The sequence below is a fragment of the Somniosus microcephalus genome, chromosome 17, assembly GCF_052327205.1.
Source record: "Somniosus microcephalus isolate GS21.2 chromosome 17, FLI_Smic_1.0, whole genome shotgun sequence".
Taxonomy (NCBI): Eukaryota; Metazoa; Chordata; class Chondrichthyes; order Squaliformes; family Somniosidae; genus Somniosus; species Somniosus microcephalus.
In genome coordinates, this window is record NC_141003.1 from 93,296,963 (window position 1) to 93,319,438 (window position 22,476).

General features: G+C 45.3%; 1 protein-coding gene across 5 annotated transcripts in view; it reads left to right on the forward strand.

Moving 5' to 3' along the window:
- LOC147105924 (protein piccolo-like) overlaps positions 1–22,476 on the forward strand; it is a 917,910-nt gene that overhangs the window by 857,184 nt on the left and 38,250 nt on the right. For 4 of the 5 annotated variants that reach the window (XM_086010851.1, XM_086010854.1, XM_086010852.1 and 1 more), the window contains one exon: positions 14,603–14,748. The exons of the other annotated variant lie outside the window; for it this stretch is intronic. In XM_086010851.1, the coding sequence (XP_085866977.1) occupies positions 14,603–14,748 (146 nt within the window). The remainder of the gene's footprint in view (positions 1–14,602; positions 14,749–22,476) is intronic. 5 annotated transcript variants of the gene reach the window in all.

Genomic DNA, 22,476 nt, shown 5'->3' on the forward strand with positions numbered 1-22,476 from the left:
GGCAGAGAAATCCTGAATATGAGGGATCGGGTACCGATCAGGAGTAGTGGCGTCATTCAGGCGTCGGTAGTCGCCGCAAGGCCGCCATCCGCCGCCAGGTTTCGGAACAATGTGGAGAGGCGAAGACCAGGGACTATTCGACCGGCGAATAAACCCTAGCCGCTCCATCATGTCGAACTCCGCTTTCGCAGCCGCGTGCTTGCCAGGTTTGAGGCGCCGGGCCCGTGCGTAGACCGGGGAGCCAGTAGTGGTGATGTGGTGTTCAACACCATGTTTCGTGGCCGTGGAAGAGAAAGTGGGTCTGGTCAGGTCTGGGAAATGTCCGAGGAGGCGAGTGAAGTCATCCGGAGGTGGGAATGCACAGGAGACAGTGCGCGACACGGCGTTACCGCGGTGGCACGGGATGGAGTGAAAAGTGGCCGCATTGATCAACCGGCAGTGACTTACATCCACCAGGAGGCCGTTGGCGCACAAAAAATCCACCCCGAGGATGGCTTGAGAGACTTTGGCTGTGATGAAATCCCAGTAAAACCGCTGGCCGCCGAATCACACCTGGACCCGCCGTCTTCCGAAGGTCCGAATGGCCCTGCCATTAGCCGCCTCGAGGGAGAGGCCGTGCCCCCCCGGCTTGTATATCAAGATTTGATGTGGGTAGGATGCTACACTGTGCCCCGGTGTCGCAGAGGAAACGTCGACCAGATAGGGAGTCGGTGATGACGAGGAGTTTTCCCAAATTACCGATTGCCATCGCAGCCGCGGGGCGCTCGTTATAACCGATCCTCTTTCGACAGGGTTGCTGTTGGTTATTTTTGAGCGAAAAGCTGCAGGGAGGGCAGCAGCATCTTGCTTTCGCGCCAAAACGGGCGTGGTAGAAGCACAACCCCGCAGGTTGAGGGGCTGGAGCAGCGTCTGTGGGGGATGGGCGCCTCGTGGCAGCGCAGTACTGCTGTGTCACCGTGAAAATCTTGTCCGCTTCGGCAGCCAGCTCTGCGCAGTCTGTGACTTCCGACCTGGCTACCACAGCCTGAACTTGCTCTGGTAGCTGGCTGAGGAATAGCTCCCTGAAGAGGAAGCATTCCGGTTCGGAGCCCAGGAGCGTGAGCATTTGGCTCATGAGCTCGGACGGCTTGGAGTCCCCGAAGCCGGGCATAGCGAGCAGCCGGCGGGCGCGCTCCGACTTCGTGAGCCCGAAGACCTGTAACAACCGCGCCTTTATCGTTTCATACTTGCGATCTTCTGGTGGATTACCAAGCAGGCTGACGATCCGCGAGGCTGTGGCGCTGTTGAGGGTGGAGACCACGTAATAGTAATGGGTCTGATCCGCAACGTTGTTCCTGATTGTGAACTGGGCTTCAGCCTGGATGAACCACGTGGCTAGCTGTTGCTCCCAGAACTGTGGTAGCTTCAAAGCAACGGCGTTCGTTTCCATGCTCATTAACTTCTGCGAAAACCGTTCGCAAAAGTCGGGGTCACCAATGTAGGAATGTCTAGTTCCTATCAAAAGACTGAGGTCCACTCAGGCGATCAAATAAACGAGGTTTAATGAAAACTAACAGAGTTTAACGGATAATTACAGGAGAACATCAAATATAGGTCTAGTCAGTTCGGAGGCTCCACGAGGACTGCTTGGGCAGTCCCGTGGCTGACGTCATGATGGCATGACGTTTTTCCCGCCGGTGGGGGATCATGTGATGAACGGCGTGACGTCATCGCGTTTACCCGCGCTATTAAAGTGATCGCGCTCTGTACATGTAAACAGTGAAAACAAAGATACAGACTCAGGCTGTAGCTAACATATTATTGAAGGGAATTATATACAATTGATCGGAGTCCCTTAGTGGCTCCGCCACACATGCAATTTATTTTAATTCTGCACTGAACCAAGCCTACGTGGTACTGTGCGGCTTTGTAGCCTGTGACACAATAGTTCAGTGGGGAGAGAAAATAAATAGTCTGTAGTGATAATTGGAAATGAAAAACATTAAGTCATTGAAGTCACTGGAAAGAAAAATCAGGCAGGGTGTATAATGGGCGGTCGATAATTCTTCAAGGCAGGTATCATCAGACAACAAAGAGTGGTGTGGGAGGAAGCGGTTTCAGTTCATGGGGCACTGGCACCAGTACTGGGGAAAGAGGAAGCTGTTCTGTTGGGACGGGCACCACTTAAACCGGGCTGGGACCAGTGTCGTGGTGAACCGAATAACTAAGGCAGTAGACAGGGCTTTAAACTAATGAAGGGAGGGGGGCGTGGGGGGATTCAGGAAAGAGTAACTTTTAAAAAAGCAAGAGAAATGTCAAGGCTCCAGAGCAGAGTAGAGTTTTGGGTAAAAATAAGCAGAGTGGGTCAGGAAGGGACAGAGAGAGTAACAAAGGTAATAGGGCATCAGTGACTAAGGTGACATCAGGGAAAAAGAGAAATAAATCAAAGCTAAAGGCATTATATCTAAATGCGTGATGCATTTGCAAAAAAATAGATGAATTAATAGCGCAGATAGAAATTAACAGGTTTGATCTAATAGCCATAACGGAGTCATGGTTGCAAAGTGGCCTAGGTTGGGAACTAAATATTCCAGGATACTTAACTTGTAGAAGAGATAGGCTAAATATAAAAGGAGGAGGGGTAGCCCTGATAATAAAGGATGGGATAAAGGCAGTAGAGAGAAAGGATCTGAGCTCCGAAAATCAAGAAGTAGAATCAGATTGGGTGGAGCTAAGAAACAGCAAGGGGCAGAAAACATTGGTGGGAGTTTTATAGGCCCCCCAAACAGAAGTTGTAATGTAGGGCAGAATACAAAATCAGGAAATTAGAGGCGCATGTAACAAGGGTAATACAGAAATCATTGGGGACTTTAATCTACATATAGGGGCACACCAAATTTGCAGTAATAGTGTGGAGGACAAATTCATGGAATGTATGCAAGATAGTTTTCTAGATCAGTATGTTGAGGAACCAACTAGGGAATGGGCTATTTTAGATTAGTATTGTGCAATGAGAAAGTGTTAATTAATAACCTTGTAGTAAAGGGGCCTTTAGGGAAGAGTGACCATAATATGATAGAATTTTATATTCAGTTTGAATGTGATTTAGTTAAATCCAAAACTAGGGCCTTAAATCTAAACAAAGCAAACTGTGTAGGTATGAGGGGCAAGTTGGCTATGGTAGATTGGGAAACTACATTAAAAGGTATGACAGTAGACAAGCAATGGCTAGCATTTAAAGAATTATACATAATTTACAGTAAATATACATTCCTTTCAGGCACAAAAACCCCACAGGAAAAGTGGTCCAACCGTGGCTAACAAGAGAAGTTAAAGATAGTACAGGAAACTTTGTGATATCCGGCACCGACGGGTCCGGCGTGTTGCCGATCTATCAAAAGTTCCGGAGTAGTGAGCGGGTTATCTACCCAGGCTGTTTTTAACAAAGAAAAATTTAAAAATCAAGAAATGTGCAATATACAGTAATTGGGTACTCACCTACAGAATGTTGTGTTAAATGGATGGTGAAAGATGCTTGATTAAGTACAGTACTGCCAGTTGATGGTAATCCATAACTCTTTAATTACTTAACAGTAAAACAAAACTTATAAACGACTTAACAGTAAAACAAAACTTATAAACGACTGTGCAGTGCACCAAAACTTAAACGACTGTACAGTACAGTATAAAGTACTGTACGGTGGTTGACTGTACACTTATCCCAAGCCACCTGGTTCATCAGGAATATCCATGCCAGCTGGGTCATCAGGATCATGCACTTCAACAGATTCTTCAGGCACTTCCACTGCTCCAACTCTTTTGGAAGCTTTCTTAAACATGTCCCGGATGTCTGCTTGCTTAGTGGACTCTTGCCTTCTTTGTAGAAAGGTGGAATGCAGAATATGGAGCTGCATAACTTCTTGGGCAGAATAGCAAGAATGGCTTTCAGCAAATTTGAGGAGTGAAGCTAAATCTCCTGCAGCTTTAGCCCAAGAAATCTTGTTCACTTCAGAAATCTCATCGTCTTCAGTTTCCATCACACTTTCCTTTTCTTTCCTTGGATTGAAAACATTCTCCATTATTTCATCATCATTTAGCAAATGCACAACAGCAACTTCTCTATCTGCATCAACCCACTGCTCAATATCACGTTCACTGAGGTGACGTAGAGGGTTTGCTGGGCCAACATCTTTCACCATGCCAGCCATTTCCATTACTGCAGCCTTCCGCGGACGAAGATTGAACCCATGAAATTCCTCCTCTGAAGAAGAACCTTCAGCAAACATTACAGAAGGCCACAATTTGCACCAGGCTTGTCTCAAAGTGTGACCTTTCACCAATTTCCAGGAACATGCAACATTAAAGATGGCATCTTTAAGATTGTATTCTTTCTGAAATGCCTGAATACCTGTATTGTCATCTTGGCTTATCAGTCTACGTAGGAAGTCTTTCTTGTAATGACACTTGAGATTTTGGATAACGCCCTGGTCCATGGGTTGTATGAGAGAAGTTACATTTGGTGGCAAATAAATGGTGAAAATATTTCCAGAAACCAACTCGGATTCATGCGGATGGGCTCTACAATTATCAAGCAATAAAATGCATTTGCTATCTTCAGGTTCCCCTATTCTATGGAAATGTCCCCTCACAGATGGAGCAAAAGTATGATGGAACCAATTTGAAAAGATTTCCTTATCCATCCAAGCATTTGCTTGAGCTTTGTACTCAACAGGTAAGTGCCTCACATTTTTAAATGCCCGGGGATTTTTATACTTCCCAATGACGAGAAGTTTAACCCGGTGTGATCCAGCAGTGTTCGCACATGTTTGCACGGTTACATGATCTTTATTTTTCTTGTAACCTGAAGCATTAGCCTCACTAACCCCAGCAAGTGTTGATTCTGGCAAAAACCTCCAAAATAAGCCAGTTTCATCGGCATTGTATAGCTGTGCTGGCGACAAATCATGTTGCTGCACAATCCGATTGAAATAATCGCAGTATTCTTCTGCGGCGTCGTGATCAGCTGATTTCTTCTCCCCGCAAACATCGAGTCATCGTATCCCATGCTGTGCCTTGAAGCACGATAGCCATCCATCAGAGAAAGCACACTTGTCAGTGAGCTCCATCTTTGCGTAGAAATCCTTCGCTTTTTCGATTAGCATGGGTCTGGAAATCGGTACACCCTCTGAACGCTTCAGAGCAAACCACTCATAAAGCACGGTATCCAGCTCTTCAAGCTTAGGCTTACAAAGCATGCGCCGTTTCTCTACACTCTTAGATGTCTGCGAGCTTGCATAAAACTTGAGCAGCTTATCCTTCTGTGCTTTGATGTCGTACATTGTTGACGAACCGATTTTGAATTCATTCATAATGTGCATACGCTTCGCTCCCATTTCTAGTCGTTTGCATATATCGATTTTCTGTTTTAAAGTTAACACCACTCTCTTCCTTTTGGTTGGATCAACTTTTGGGATTTCCATAATGCAGTCCAATGAGTTGCAACAGCGTTGGAGACACACAGTACTGTACTGGAACCCCGAAAACTGGCGGATCAGAAGAGGCTACCGGCAGCGTGGGAGAGTGAGACTCCTGATGCAGGGTTTCTGAGGTGTTCCAACTTCCGATAGCGCCAAGAGGCCGAGTAGTGGCCGTTTGTAGAACTACCCCCACTGACGAACTCGGCAACCGTTGGAGACTCGGACTCGGAACCGGCAACATTGCCGGTTACTGAGGCGCTGTTTTCGGAGCGTGAATTCTGCCGGTGGATCGAGGTTTCCGGACATATAACCTCCGGGTTAAACCAAAGTTTCCTGTATTAGATCAAAGGAAGAGGCTTATAATCTTGCTAAAAAGAATATTAAGCCTGAGGATTGGGAGGATTTTAGAATTTAGCAAAGGAGGACCAAGAAATTGATAAAGAAAGGGAAAATAGAATATGAGAGTAAATTTACGAGAGACATAAAAACAGACTGTAAAAGCTTCTATAGGTATGTAAAAAGGAAAAGATTAGTGAAAGTAAATGTGGGACCCTTACAGGCTGAGACAGCAAAGTTATAATGGGGAATAAGGAAATGGCCGAGAAATTAATCAAATACTTTGACCACAATTTTAATTTTGGAGGTGGGACGGGGGCAGGTCAGCTGGTTTCCGGGTTCTGGTCCTGCCCCCAGCTGCTTCTGCTCTGCAGATGTGATTTTCCCTTGATTGGCCTTGTTAAGCCCGCCACTGGCCAGTTAACAGGATGCCTTATGACATCATTTGATGACACGTCATCTGCCGGTTTCCTTAAAGGGACCAGGCACAATTATATCTTGACAGTTGATCTGTCAGTGTTTGACAGTATTGAGGTGCTGCAAACACTGACAATCACTGCACAAAGGTGACCACTTGCACCCAGGCTCTCCAATGACTCCCTGAGTCACAGCACGCAGGGAGGTTCTCTTCCCTTCAAGGGCGGAAGAGACCTCCCCAGGACACCAACTTACCTTGAACCTCCACCCAACCCTCTCTATCTACTTTATCACTTCGCCATCTTACTAGCCATCCCTCACACTCACTCTCATCCTACTGCAAGCAAACCAACTAACAACACACAAGGGTAGGCACTTGAGAGGTTTAGCCAATGTCCATGTGAAGTTTCTGGTAATGTGTTGTCATACAGTGTAATATCTTTTTCCAAAAGTGCCACTTATTGGACAGATCTGAGCGCACATTGAGAAGTGTCTTACTGAGTTCCAGTGATTGTTCAGTCATAATTCCACACGCCCCCACCCCGCCCCCCCCTCCCGCTTTAGTGATGTGTGTGCATGGACTGGCTTGGACATTAAAGGGATGCTTCATGGTGCTGGTATGAGATGGTGTCAACCTGGCGCATCATGTGGCAGCCAGGGTTTACAGCATCAAGTGAAGAAAATCTGGCCATGGTGATGCCTCCCGGAAAATGGGAAACCACGATAAAAATAGGATTAGCAAGGCAGTTATCAGGCTGTTAACTGCCTGTCCCACCGGTTCCAGTCGAGTCAGTTTGGGAGCGGCTGACTCGACACTCACGAAAATCGAGTGGGGGTGGATGAAGGTGGGTTGGCAGTCTGAAGCCATTTTTTCCAATTTTCACTGCCTCCTCAGGGCTATTAAAATCGAGCCCTTTGTGTCTGTCTTCACGGAAGAAGACGCAAAAAACTTCCCGGAAATAATGGAGAACCAAGGCTCTAGCAAGAATGAGGAACTTTTTAAAAAATTTGTTTATGGGATCAGGACGTCGCTGGCAAGGCCAGCATTTATTGCTCATCCCTAGTTGCCCTTGAGAAGGTGGTGGTGAGCCACCTTCGTGAACCGCTGCAGTCCGTGTGGTGATGGTACTCCCACAGTGCTGTTAGGTGGGGAGTTCCAGGATTTTGACCCAGCGATGATGAAGAACCGGCGATATACTTCTAAGTCAGGGTGGTGTGTGACTTGGAGGGGAACTGAAAGAAAGAGTGCGTACGAGATGCGCACGTGCCCGTAGGGGCCACGCAAGTGCTAGGTTTAGGCATGCAAAGCGCATGCGCTAAAACCCGGCACTTGCAATCTGCTTGACAGATCCTCCACATCCCCAGGAAAAGGGCCTATACAGGTGGAGAGTTGCGCTATTTGCCCAACTTCCGCCCGCTGAAAGGCAGTGGAATTCTTACGCCTGGTAAAAGCAGGCATAAGGCCTGCTTTTCCCAGCATAAGAGTTTTAAAAAATAGAAAAATAACATTTTATTACTCATTATACATTAAAAACCCTGTCCAATAAGGTAAATTTATTTTTAGCTCCGTTAAAAGATATAGGGGAAAAAATTGAGTCGCGCCCCCTTTGGGGCGCTAACTTCACCGGGGCACTACTTTTAGCGCCCTGAAAAAATTAGCGCCCCCACGGCCAAAATTCATCGGTAATGCCCCAAGAGGGAAGCAGGGCGCTACTGGAAGCGTCCCACCTCCCTCTTGGGGCGCTGCAAGGGAATATCGCGGCACTACTTCACGCCACAGTACTGCAGGCCTTCCTACCAATCTTAAAGGGGAGGAGCCTTACACAGCATGACCCAGGGCCCAACTGGGCCACCAGGGATCGGTGCGCCGACAAAAGAGTCCGGCACTCAAGAGAAGTGCCGGGCTCATGGAGTGCAGCTGGCACTCCGCGAGGGGGCTGGTCAGGAGGCCGGGGACGGCAACAGGGGCAGGTGCTGGCAGGCGGCCAGCAACAAAAATGGCCGCCTGGCACCTCGTCTTTAATCAACGCTGCCCCGGCCGCAGCTACGCCCCTCTGATCCCGTCGGACATAGCGTCCGGTGGTACTTCAGGGGGCGCTACCGAAGATTGCAGCCGGGGCGCGAGCGGGGCACTGCGCACGGCGATGACGTCATCGCTGGCAGCGCAGCGCCGCGGGCCATTAACAGTTACCACCACCACTAACCTCCCGCACCATGCCCGGGCACTAATTGCTTTGCACCCCGCTAGCACCCTCTTAGGGTTAGGGTTAGGGCGCTAACAGAAGGCGTAAAGCAACTGAATTTTTAGGCCATAATTTCTTTTACAAAAAATTTAATTTTTGTTTAAAATATTTAATTAAATGCTATTTTAATTAATTTTATATATGTAATGTTTTTATTTTATTTATTTAATGTATTCTCTTATTTTTTAAGTCATCCCCATTCATACTTACGACAGTTCCGTATGTACGGAATTCGCATAAGTATGAATGGGGATTCTCTTCTTTTATTGGTTGGGCCGACCCACGTGATCCCAGGGGCGCATGCAGTCCATAAAAGAAGGGAATTCCCATTCATACTTATGTGGGCCTCAACGCATTTCTACCAGGAGAGGCCCAGGATTGCAAGCCTCCATATTTCCCGGACCACCAGGTAAATGCGTAGAAAATTTGATGACTGGAGGCATCCGCCCGCAGGAAGCCTCCGATCGCAAATTCAGGCCCAGTATTATTAAAAGAATGGTACTGGAGAAATTGATGGGACTGAAAGCCAATAAACCCTGGACCTGATGGCCTACATGCGGGAATTGGCCCTAGAAATAGTAGATGCATTGCTGGTCATCTTCCAAAATTCTATAGACTCTGGAACAGTTCCCATTGATTGGAGGGTAACTAATGTTACCCACTATTCAAAAAAGGTGGTAGCGAGAAAATGGGGAATTATAGACCGGTAAGCCTGACATTGGTAGTGGGGAAAATGCTAGAGTCCATTTTAAAAGATGTAATAGCAGAGCACTTGGAAAACAGTGACAGGATCGGACAAAGTCAACATGGATTTACAAAAGGTAAATCGTGCTTGACTAATCTACTGGAATTTTTTGAGGATGTAACTGGTAGAATAGATCAGGGAGAACCGGTGGATGTGGTGTATTTGTACTTTCAGAAGGCTTTCGATAAGGTCCCACGTAAGAGACTAGCGTGTAAAGTTAAAGCACAAGGGATTGGGGGCAAGGTACTGACTTGGATAGAGAACTGGTTGGCAGACAGGAAGCAAAGAGTTGGAATAAACGGGTCTTTTTCCGAGTGGCAGGCAATGACTAGTGGGGTACCGCAGGGATCGGTCCTAGGACCCCAGCTATTCACAATTTTTATTAATGATCTAGACGAGGGAACTAGATGTTATATCTCCAAGTTTGCAGACGACACAAAGCTGGGTGGGTGTGTGTGCTGTGAGGAGAATGCCGAGAAACTCCAGTATGATTTGGACAGGTTAGGTGATTGGGCTGATGCATGGCAGATGCAGTATAATGTGGATAAATGCGAGGTTATCCACTTTGGTGGCAAAAACAGGAAGGCAGATTATTATCTGAACGGCAATGGATTGGGAGAAGGGGAAGTGCAATGAGACCTGGGTGTCCTTGTGCACCAGTCGCTGAAGGTAAGCATGCAGGTGCAGCAGGCGGTTAAGAAGGCAAATGGTATGTTGGCCTTCGTAGCGAGAGGATTCGAGTACAGGAACAAGGATGACTTGCTGCAGTTGTACAGGGCCTTGGTGAGACCACACCTTGAGTATTGTGTGCAGTTTTGGTCGCCTTATCTGATGAAGGATGTTCTTGCCATGGAGGGAATGCAGCGAAGATTCACCAGACTGATACCTGGGATGGCAGGAATGACGTATGAGGAGAGATTGGGTCGATTGGGCTTATACTCGCTGGAGTTTAGAAGAATGAGAGGGGATCTCATTGAAACTTATAAAATTCTAACAGGAGTAGACAGACTAGATGCAGGAAGGATGTTCCCAATGGCCGGAGAGTCCAGAACCAGGGATCACAGTCTAAAGATAAGGGGTAAGCCATTTAGGACAGAGATGAGGAGGAATTTCTTCACCCAGAGAGTGCGGAACCTGTGGAATTCTCTACCACAGAAGGCAGTTGAGGTCAATTCATTAAATATATTCAAGAAGGAGTTAGATATATTTCTTAAGGCTAAAGGGATCAAGGGATATGGGGAGAAGGCAGGGACAGGGTACTGAGTTTGGATGATTAGCCATGATCTCATTGAATGGTGGAGCAGGCTCGAGAGGCCGAATGGCCTACTCCTGCTCCTATCTTCTATGTTTCTATGTTTCTAGCCTAGGGTTTTGAAAGAGGTGGCTATAGAGATAGTGGATGTATTGATTGTCATTGTCCAAAATTCCATAGATTCTGATAACAGGGCATTTGAAAATAATAATAGGATTGGGCAGAGTCAACACGGATTATGAAAAGGAAATTGTGTTTGGCAAATCTGTTAGAGTTTTTTGAGGTTGTAACTAGCAGAATAGATAAGCGGGAACCAGTGGATGTGATGTATTTGGATTTTCAGAAGGCGTTCGATAAGGTGCAACACAAGAGGTTATTAAACAAAATTAGGGCTCATGGGATTGGGGGTAATATACTAGTTTGGATTGAGCTTTCGTTAATGAACAGAAAACAGAGTAGGAATAAACGGGTCATTTTGGGTTGTCAGGCTGTAACTAGTGGGGTACCGCAAGGATCAGTGCTTGGGCCTCAGCTATTCACAATCTACATCAATGATTTGGATGAGGAGACCAAATGTAATATATCCAAATTTGCTGATGATACAAAGCTAGGTGGGAATGTAAGTTGTGAGGAGAATGCAAAGAGGCTTCAAGGGGATATAGACAGGCTGCATGAGTGGGCAAGAACATGGGAAATGGAATATAATGTGGAGAAATGTGAAGTTATCCACTTTGGTACGAAAAGTAGAAAAGCAGAGTATTTTTTAAATGGTGAGAAATTGGGGAATGTTGGTGTTCAGAGGGACCTGGGTGTCCTTGTACACGAATCACTGAAAGTTAACATGCAGGTACAGTGAGCAATTAGGAAAGTAAACGGTATGTTGGCCTTTATTACAAGAGGATTTGAGTATAAGAGTAAAGACATCTTACTGCAATTATATAGGGACACCTGGAGTATTGTGTACAGTTTTGGTCTCCTTACCTAAAGAAGGATATACTTGCCATAGAGGGGGTGCAACGAAGGTTCACCAGACTGGTTCCTGGGATGGGGGGATTGTCCTATGAGGAGAGAGTGAGTAGACTAGGCCTGAATTCTCTGGAGTTTAGAAGAATGAGAGGTGATGTCATTGAAACAGACAAAATTGTTACAGGGCTTGACAGGGTGGATACAGGGAGGATGTTTCCCGGCAGGGGAGTTTAGAACCAGGGGTCACAGGGGTTGCATCCTCCTCACAACTCACAATCCTATACCTAGTTTCGTGTCATCAGCAAACTTGGAAATAATGACCCGTATTTTCTGATCGGAGACTTCCAGCGTGCGGAGGAAAAAATCTACGAACTTACCTGAGGGCTCCCGAGGTGCGTACACTTCCGTTCCTGGGCCTCTCCAACTCCAAGTGTGCAGGGCCCACGTTTCCAGGGGCGCAGGCGGTTCGCAGCATCCCTGGGATCACGTGGGCCATGGGGAGCCAATAGGAGAAGGGAACCTCCCTTCATACACTTGACAGATAGACCTGTCAAATATATGAATGGAGATCACCCCAAAAACACTAAAACATTAAATAGATTTTTTTTTTAAATCTCATTTTTAAAATGAGTTGAAATTACAGTAAATTAAATATTTTAAACAAAAATTTAATTTTTGAAAAAAATAATTCAAGTTTTTTACGCGGCTAAAAATAAACTTACCTCTTTGTAAAGTATTTTTAAATGATAAATGAGTGAAAAAAATTATTTTTTAAAACTTTTTTTCAACTGTTATGCTGGTAAAAGCAAGCCTTAAGCCTGCTTTTACCAGGCGTAAAATTTCTGAGGGTTTTCTGCAGGCGGAGGTTCTCCAGAAAGCGGACCTCCCCCCCCCCCGCAGACGCCCTTCTCCAGGGCAGGCGCCCGATCTGTCAAGAGCATTCTTGACAGATCGGAAATACCGGTCTTCAGCGCATGCGCTTGACATGGCTGAAGCCGGCATTTACGATGTCCGTACAGGACACCCGTCGGGATCGGAATATACGGCCCATTACATTTGGTTCCCTCATCCAAATCATTGATATATATTGTGAATAGCTGGGGTCCAAGCACTGATCCCTGCGACAGCGCACTAGTCACCCATTTATTCCTACTCTCTGTTTCCTGTCTGTTAACCAATTTTCAATCCATGCCAGTATATTACCCCCGATCCCATGTGCTTTAATTTTGCACTCTAACCTCTTATGTGGGCCTTCTGGAAATCCAAATACACCACATCCACTGGTTCTCCCTTATCTATTCTACCAGTTACATCCTCAAAAAACTCCAGTGGGTTTGTCAAACACGATTTCCCTTTCATAAATCCATGTTGACTTTGTCTAATCCCATTGATATTTTCTAAGTGTCCTGTTATCACATCCTTTATAATAGACTCTAGCATTTTCCCTACTACTGATGTTACTGATGTTCCCTGTTTTCTCTCTCCCTCCTTTTTTAAATAGTGGGGTTACATTTGCCACCCTCCAATTTGCAGGAACTGTTCCATAATCTATAGAATTTTGGAAGATGACAACCAAAATCCACTATTTCCATGGCTACCTCTTTTAGTACTTTGGGATGCAGATTATCAGGCCCTGGGGATTTATCAGCTTTCAGACCATTAATTTCTCCAGCACTATTTTTTTACTTATACTAATTTCCTTTAATTCCTCCTCCTCATTAGACCCTTGGTTCCCTAGCATTTCTGGGAAGTTATTTGTGTCCTCTTCCGTGAAGACAGTACCAAAGTATTTGTTTAATTGCTCGCCATTTCCTTGTTCCCCATTATAAATTCACCTGTTTCTGACTGTAAGGGACCTACATTTGTTTTCACTAATCTTTTTCTTTTTACATACTTGTAGAAGCTTTTGCAGTCCGCTTTTATATTCCTTATTAAGGGAATCAAGGGATATGGGGATAGTGCAGGAAAGTGGAGATGACGTAAAAGATCAGCCATGATCTTACATAAATTTAAAACAGAAATAGACAGTTTCCTAGAAGTAAAGGGAATTAAGGGTTATGGGGAGCGGGCAGGAATTTGGACATGAGTCTAGGTTCGGATCGGTCATGGCCCTGTGGGTAGCGGAGCGGGCCCAGGGGCCGTGTAGCCATATCATGCTCCTATTTCGTGTGTCTAATTCTGTTAGATTCAGGAGATGGTTCTGTGATAGTGGATTGGTGGTTAGGGTCAGATCAGCCATGATCTTATTGAATGGCGGAGCAGGCTCGAGGGGCCAAATGGCTTACTCCTGCTCCTATGTTCTTGTGTTAACAATGATGATCTTCAGCATCGGCATTGGCAATGGCAACCATAAAAAGGACCCAAATGGGTTAAACCATTCTGTAAATTTCACCCCGTAGCCATGATCTCATTGAATGGCAGAGCAGGCTCGAGGGGCCGAATGGCCTACTCCTGCTCCTATCTTCTATGTTTCTATGTTTCTAAAAGTAATTGATATACGAGAATGGTTCAAAACTCTAATCTCATTTAGTGCTCAAATGAAATGCGTAAATACTCCAATGAGATTAATGCCTATTAACCACTCCCAGGTATCCAGTATTCCCTATAATAACCTTTTATACTTTTTCCAGTTTTATCTCCTCTTTAGGCAGGGACTCATTCTGGGCTGCTGCAGCCTTTGGCGATCTTACCCATTTCACCATTCCTTATGTCCAAACCTAGATCTAGTTAGGCCTGGAAATTCCAGAGGGGTTCTTTGACTACCTGGGCCCCCGGAGAAACAGAATACATGGCTAAAAACGGTCACTTGCGCCATGTATCTTGAGTTTTTGCTGTAACTTCAATGGGAGACCAGAAGAACCACACAGAATTTCAGGGCCTTAGTGGTAGCAGGGTATTCTACCATGTAAGGCACCACAACTGGGTCGGAACCTGAACCATTCCACACACATTTCAGCAGGGTTTACTGTATGAGGGGGTGATTTTCTATTTTCTGTTCCCAGCAGTAGGAATGCTGAGGCTAATTTTAACATCCCCACAGCCCCTGGTTGACATCTGCAAAGTCAGGACTGACAAAGGGTCTTGGGGCCTCATTGTTCTCTATGGCCCAGTACTGAACTGGGCAATGCATGTATTCACTGAACCACTGGGATCAAACTCTCATGCGTTATTCTGTATCTTCTCACAGATCTGTATGTGAAATTATACATCATAAACATTTCTACACAAAAGCGAGTGTTTAAGAAGAAAACTCGGGTCTGCAGGCACGACCGGGAGCCATCATTTAATGAGACGTTTCGCTTTAGCCTTAACCCAGCTGGACACTCCCTTCAGGTAACATTATGTACAGCATCAGAAAACGCTGGAAAAACTCCGCAGGCCAGGCAACGTCCGTAGAGAGAAACAGTCAACGTTTCAGGTCGAAACCCTTCTTCAGAACTGAGAAAAAAAGGCAGGAAATGAAACAGATTAAAAGGCAGTTAGGGGGCTGGGAAATGGGGGAGGGGATGAAAAATATAATAGGGCCGAGGTTATGATCTGAAATTATTGAACTCGCTATTGAGTCCGGAAGGTTGTAAAGTGCCTAATCGGAGTACGGTGAGGTCTGAGTGGGAATGGGATGGTGAATTGAAATGACAGGCGACCGGAAGCTCGGGGTCACCCTTACGGACTGAACGGAAGTGTTCCGCAAAGTGGTCACCCAATCTGCATTTGGTCTCCCCGGCCTCTTGCATTGTTCCACAGAAGCTCAGCGTAAGCTTGAGGAACAGCACCTCATCTTCCGATTAAGCACTTTACAGCCTTCCGGACTCAATATCGAGTTCAACAATTTCAGATCATAACCTCGGCCCCTATTATATTTTTATATTTTTTATCCAAACTTTTGGTTTGTGCCTTTTCCTTTTTTTCCCCTCTCTCCCACATGGCAGCTGTCTCTCACTCTGCCAGCGCATTTCACACTTCATCTCGAGCCATTGTCTGTTTCTTTACCTGTCCTATTACCATCTCGTCTCACCTTGAATATCTCTGAATGTCTCTTCTTTCATCCCCTTCCCCATTTCCCAGCCCTCTAACTGCCTTTTAATCTGTTTCACTTCCTGCCTTTTTTTCTCAGTTCTGAAGAAGGGTTTTGACCTGAAACGTTGACCCTGTTTCTCTCTATGGATGTTGCCTGGCCTACTGAGTTTTTCCAGCGTTTTCTGTTGTTGTTTCGGATTTCCGCAGTATTTTGCTATCGCTTATGTACAGCATCTGTGGCTCAGCATGTTGTAGATCACTGGATTGTTCAGTTAATTCTCTTCTGCTCAAACATTTTTAGAGCTCAGAGTAAAACTTTCCATGATTTCCAGAGAAAAAGTGAATTCCTAATCCTCTAGGTTCTTCCTGCAATAAGAAAACAAAGAAAACAGGTCGAGAACCTGCCTCATGCCACTCGATCATGAAAAACCTAGCGTGGAACACCAGTGTGCTAAAACTGCTCCGTGGTCATTCAAGGGCACTCCAGCAATAGAAGCAATCAAATCACCAGTTAGTTCTCTTTCAGTCTTTCATTTACTCGGACAACTTGGTGAAAGGCCAAGATGCCTAATGTAAGATACCGCCAAAATTGAACAGAATAGGAAAGAAGACAAGGTCACTTAAGAAGGTGACACCAAACCTAACTCCTGAATATTGCATGACCTGGAAACCTAAAGTCGGAGACAAAATGTGCCGAGTCCTGATTTTAACACAATAATTGTCTGATAGACGCTATCTATAGCCTGTGAATTATATTCTCGTCAGTCGGAATATTCAGCTCTAAATATCTGTTAAAGAGACACTTTAGCCGCAACTGGCAATCCCGCCGCAAATTGCACTGAAATTGTTCTAGTTTTCAGAAGTTTTTTTTTGCTCAAGTTTCTGCTCAAACTCATTTGCATATTGACGAACGTAAAACTTTCTGTGAACCTCCGCAATCGGACAGCATTTTAGAATGTAATTTTTTTTTAATTTGCATTAAAAATTATTCCTGAATACACTTAAGAGTGCTAACCTGGTGCAGTTTGATTAATGCAGCTGAAAATGGGTTCATCACAAAAAATAAGCATTTTAATCAGACTGTCAATCCACCACCTGTGAGTAACCCGATTTTAAATAACTGAAAACAACTTTAAAAATCTATGCAAACCATTGAGGCATAGAATACAAGAGCAGGGAGGTTATGCTTGAACTGTATAAAACACTAGTTAGGCCACAGCTAGAGTACTGCGTACAGTTCTGGTCGCCACATTACAGGAAAGATGTGATTGCTCTAGAGAGGGTACAGAGGAGATTTACGAGGATGTTACCAGGACTGGAGAATTTTAGCTATGAGGTGAAATTGGATAGGCTGGGTTTGTTTTCTTTGGAACAGAGGGGGCTGAGAGGAGACTTAATTGAGGTGTATAGAATTATGAGGGGCCTCGATAGAGTGGATAGAAAGAACCTATTTCCCTTAGCAGAGAGGTCAATAACCATGGGGCATAGATTTAAAGTAATTGGTAGGAGGATTAGAGGGAAGTTGAGTAGAACTTTTTTCACCCAGAGGGTGGTTGAGGTCTGAAACTCACTGCCTGAAAGGGTGGTAGAGGCAGAAACCCTCATCACATTTAAAAAGTACTTGGATATGCACTTGAAGTGCCGTAACCTACAGGGCTACGGACCAAGAGCTGGAAAGTGGGATTAGGCGGGAGAGCTCTTTGTCGGCCGGCACGGACACGATGGGCCGAAAGGCTTCTGTGCCGTAAATTTCTATGATTCTAAGATTTACTAGTTACATTGGTGAGTCAGTTTCTTAGTAAATAAAAAAAAACTTATAAGCTTTTAAAACATGCCTATTAGTGTTCTTGCACCAAAAAAGCTTAATTTTTGGAGCCTCCGCAAAGGCCCACAAACGAGTGCAATTAACGGAAACTCACAATGGTGATTAATTCAATCTGGAAGCATGGCCATTTTGTGGGCGGGACCGGTAATTTTTAAAAAACGAGCACAAATGTTCACGGAAACTCGATCTGCGCCAGACGTAATTTACGCTTGAAATTCCGTGATCTTTTGCGCTGGTTTCACCGATTTCGGGCAAATTGTGCTGAAAAAGCCAGCGCAAGCTAAGAGAAACCCCTGCCCACCGTCTTTAACTGATCTTTGCAAAGTCATTGGTAACAATACCTTAATTGGCCTTGGCATCTCAGGACTAGGAAAGGGTAACTCATTAAGCATGTCTTTGCCTGATCATCAAATCTCTACAGTCTCCTATAATGAAATAAAACTGCCTTAAAATGCTGTTTGAATTGCAATTTTGTTTACCAGTCTTGCAATATGTAAATGTAGTTCTCTTCAAGTAGTTCTTTTACTGAAAATGAGACAACATTGACCCTGAATGTGCGGTGTCTGCGAGGGTGTACTCGGAGTACTTGCAAATGCACGAAATCTGGAACTTACGATCTGTCAAGGTACGCCTTGACAGATCATCAGAACCACCTGAAAACTGAGTATTGCTGGCGCAGAGTTGAGCTATTTTCCCAACAACTGGCCAGCAATTGCCCATGCAACATCCTGCCACATCCAGTCATAAATGGTGGTGGACCATTAAACAACTAACGGGAGGAGGAGGCTCCATGAATATCCCCATCCTCAATGATGGTGGAAACTTAGTAAAATAGGAGCAGGAGTAGGCCATTCGGCCCTTCAAACCTGCTCCACCATTCAGTATGATCATGGCTGATCCTCAATCTCAACACAGGAAACTTTTGTTCAACCGGAGGTTAAATGTCCGGAAAGCTCTATCTACCGGCAAAATTCAGGAGCCGTTTCCTATAAGTTTTTTTTGCTTCTTGTTGCTTTTTTTTTCCAGTCAGGCTCTGCAAGGTCTAGCTGAAGCTGTTGCTTAGCTACAGAGACGCTTTTAAGCTGCGGCCGACTGTTTTGAAGCTGTTGCTAAGCAGCAGGGTTTGTTGATTCACACGGAGCTCAAAAGCTCCCTATGTTTTAACATTAGCGCTGGTTTCTATGGCAGTTTTGATGGTACGGCACCAGCTCGGTCCCGTCAGTGCCAGATACCAGAACGTTTCCTGTACCATATTCCCGCTCTCTCCCCATACCCCTTGATGCCTTTTGCTTCTAGAAATCTATCTATCTCCTTCTTAAATATATTCAGTGACTTGGCCTCCAAAGCCTTCTGAGGTAGAGAATTCCACAGGTTCACCACCCTCTGAGTGAAGAAATTTCTCCTCTTCTCAGTCCTAAATGTCCTACCCTGTATCCTGAGACTGTGACCCCTCATGGGTAGAACTTAAAAACAAAAAGGGGGCAAGCACTTTGCTGGGATTGTACTGTAGGCCCCCAAACAGTCAGGGGGAGATAGAGGAACAGATATGTAGGCAAATCTCAGAGAAGTGCGAAAATAATAGGGTAATAATAGTGGGGGATTTCAACTTCCCCAATATTAATTGGGATAGTCAGAGTGGGAAAGGCTTAGAGGGTGCAGAATTCTTAAAGTGCATCCAGGAGAGCTTTTTGAGCCAACATGTAGAAAGTCCTACAAGAGAGGGGGTGGTACTGGACCTAATTCTAGGGAATGTAGCCGGGCAAGTGGTGGAAGTGTCAGTAGGAGAGCATTTTGGCGACAGTGACCATAATTCGGTGAGATTTAAGGTGGTCATGGAAAAAGACAAAGACGGCCCGGAAATAAGGGTTCTAAATTGGGGGAAGGCCGATTTTAATATGATAAGGCAGGATCTGGCCAAAGTGGACTGGGAGCAGCTACTTATAGGAAAATCCACATCAAAGCAGTGGGAGACTTTCAGAAGGGAAATAGAGAGAGTACAACGCCAGCATGTTCCCGTAAAGGTCAAGGGTGGGACCAACAAGCAAAGGGAACCTTGGATGACAAGGGATATACAAAAATGCATTAGGCGAAAAAGGGGGGCTATTGGCAGTTACAAAAGACTAAAGACGGAGGAAGCCCTAGAGGAGTATAAAAAGTGCAGGGGCATACTTAAAAAAGAAATTAGGAGAGCGAGGAGGGGCCATGAAATAACACTGGCGAGCAAAATAAAGGAAAATCCTAAGTTGTTTTATAAGTATATTAAGGGCAAGAGGATAACCAGGGAAAGGGTAAGGCCCATTAGGGACCAAAGTGGCAATCTGTGTGTAGAGCCAGATGATGTAGGCGGGGTTTTAAATGAATTTTTTGCATCTGTGTTCACTATGGAGAAAGACGATGTAGACATAGAAATCGGGCAAGGGGACTGTGATATACTTGAACATATTAGCATCGAGAGGGAGGAGGTACTAGCGGTTTTAGCAGGCCAAAAAGTGGATAAATCCCCAGGCCCGGACGAGATGTATCCCAGGCTGCTGTGTGAGGCAAAGGAGGAGATTGCAGGGGCTCTGACACAAATTTTCAGAACCTCTCTGGCCACAGGGGATGTACCAGAGGACTGGAGAACAGCTAATGTAGTACCATTATTCAAGAAGGGTAGCAGGGATAAACCAGGGAATTACAGGCCAGTGAGCCTAACATCTGTGGTAGGGAAATTATTGGAAAAAATTCTGAGGGACAAAATTAGTCTCCACTTGGAGAGGCAAGGATTAATCGGGGATAGTCAGCATGGCTTTGTCAAGGGTAAATCATGTCTGACCAATCTGATTGAATTTTTCGAGGGGGTGACTAGGTGTGTGGATGAGGGAATTGCTGTGGATGTGGTATACATGGACTTCAGTAAGGCTTTTGACAAAGTCCCGCATAGGAGACTGGTCAAGAAGGTAAGAGCCCATGGGATCCAGGGTGCCTTGGCACGTTGGATCCTAAACTGGCTGAGTGGCAGGAGGCAGAGGGTGATGGTTGAAGGTTGCTTTTGTGACTGGAAGCCTGTGTCCAGTGGGGTACCTCAGCGGTGCTGGGTCCCTTGCTGTTTGTGATCTACATAAATGATTTGGATGAGAATGTAAAAGGTATGATCAGTAAGTTCGCAGATGACACGAAAATTGGTGGGGTGGTAAATTGTGAGGAGGAAAGCCTCAGGCTACAGGACGATATAAACGGGTTGGTCAGATGGGCGGAAAAGTGGCAAATGGAATTTAACCCTGAAAAGTGTGAGGTGATGCATTTTGGATGGACAAATAAGGCAAGGGAATACACAATGAGTGGTAGGACCCTAGGAAGTACAGAGGGTCAGAGGGACCTTGGTGTACATGTACATAGATCCCTGAAGGCAGCGGAACAGGTAGATAAGGTGGTTAAAAAGGCATATGGGATACTTGCCTTCATTAGCCGAGGCATAGAGTATAAGAGCAGGGAGGTTATGATGGAACTGTACAAAACGCTGGTAAGGCCACAGCTGGAGTACTGTGTGCAGTTCTGGTCGCCTCACTATAGGAAGGATGTGATTGCTTTGGAGAGGATGCAGAGAAGATTCACCAGGATGTTACCTGGGATGGAGCTCCTCAGCTATGAAGAAAGACTAAACAGGCTGGGGTTGTTTTCCTTGGAGCAAAGAAGGCTGAGGGGGGACCTGATTGAGGTGTACAAAATTATGAGGGGCATAGATAGGGTAGATAAAGAGGAACTTTTCCCCTTAGTAGGGGGGTCAATAACAAAGGGGCATAGATTCAAGGTAAGGGGCAGGAGGTTTAGAGGGGATTTGAGGAGGAACCTTTTCACCCAGAGAGTGGTTGGAGTCTGGAACTCACTGCCTGAAAGGGTGGTAGAGGCAGGAACCCTCACAACATTCAAGAAGCATTTGGATGAGCACTTGAAATGCCATTGCATACAAGGCTATGGACCAAATGCTGGAAAATGGGATTAGATTGGACAGGGCTTGTTGGACGGTGCAGACATGATGGGCCGAAGGGCCTCTTTCTGTGCTGTATAACTCTATGACTCTATGAGTCATTCTAGACCCCCCAGCCAGGGGAAACATCCTCCCTGCATCCAGTCTGTCCAGCCCTGTCAGAATTTTATACGTTTCAATGAGATCCCCTCTCATTCTTCTAAACTCTAGTGAATACAGGCCTAGTCGACCCAATCTCTCCCCATACGACAGTCCTGCCATCCCAGGAATCAGTCTGGTGAACCTTCGCTGCACTCCCTCTATGGCAAGTATATCCTTTCTTAGGTAAGGAGACCAAAACTGCACACAGTACTCCAGGTGTGGTCTCACCAAGGCCCTGTATAACTGTAGTAAGACATCCTCGCTCCTTTACTCAAATCCTCTTACAATGAAGGCTAACATACCATTTGCCTTCCTAACTGCTTGCTGCACCTGCATGTTTGCTTTCAGTGACTGGTGTACAAGGACACCCAGGTCCCTTTGTACATCAACATTCCCCAATCTATCACCATTTAAATAATACTCTACCTTTTTGTTTTACCTACCGAAGTGGATAAATTCACATTTATCCACGTTATGCTGCATCTGCCATGTATTTGCCCACTCACTCAAGTTGTCTAAATCGCCTTGAAGCCTCTTTGCATCCTCCTCACAACTCACAATCCCACCCAGCTTTGTGTCGTCAGCAAACTTGGAAATGTTACATTTGGTTCCCTCATCCAAATCATTGATATATATTGTGAATAGCTGGGGCTCAAGCACTGATCCCTGCGGTACCCTCCTAGTCACCGCCTGCCACCCCGAAAAAGACCCATTTATTCCTATTCTCTGTTTCCTGTCTATTAACCAATTTTCAATCCATTCCAGTATATTACCCCCAATCCCATGTGCTTTAATTTTGCACACTAACCTCTTTTGTGGGACTTTATCAAAGGCCTTCTGAAAATCCAAATACACCACATCCACTGGTTCTCCCTTATCTATTCTACCAGTTACGTCCTCAGAAAACTTCAGTAGGATTGTCAAACACGATTTCCCTTTCATAAATCCATGTTGACTTGGTCTAATCCTGTTGATATTTTCTAAGTGTCTTGTTATCACATCCTTTATAATAGACTAGCATTTTCCCTACATTTAGGCTAACCGGTCTGTAGTTCCCTGTTTTCTCTCTCCCTCCTTTTTTAAACAGTGGGGTTACATTTGCCACCCTCCA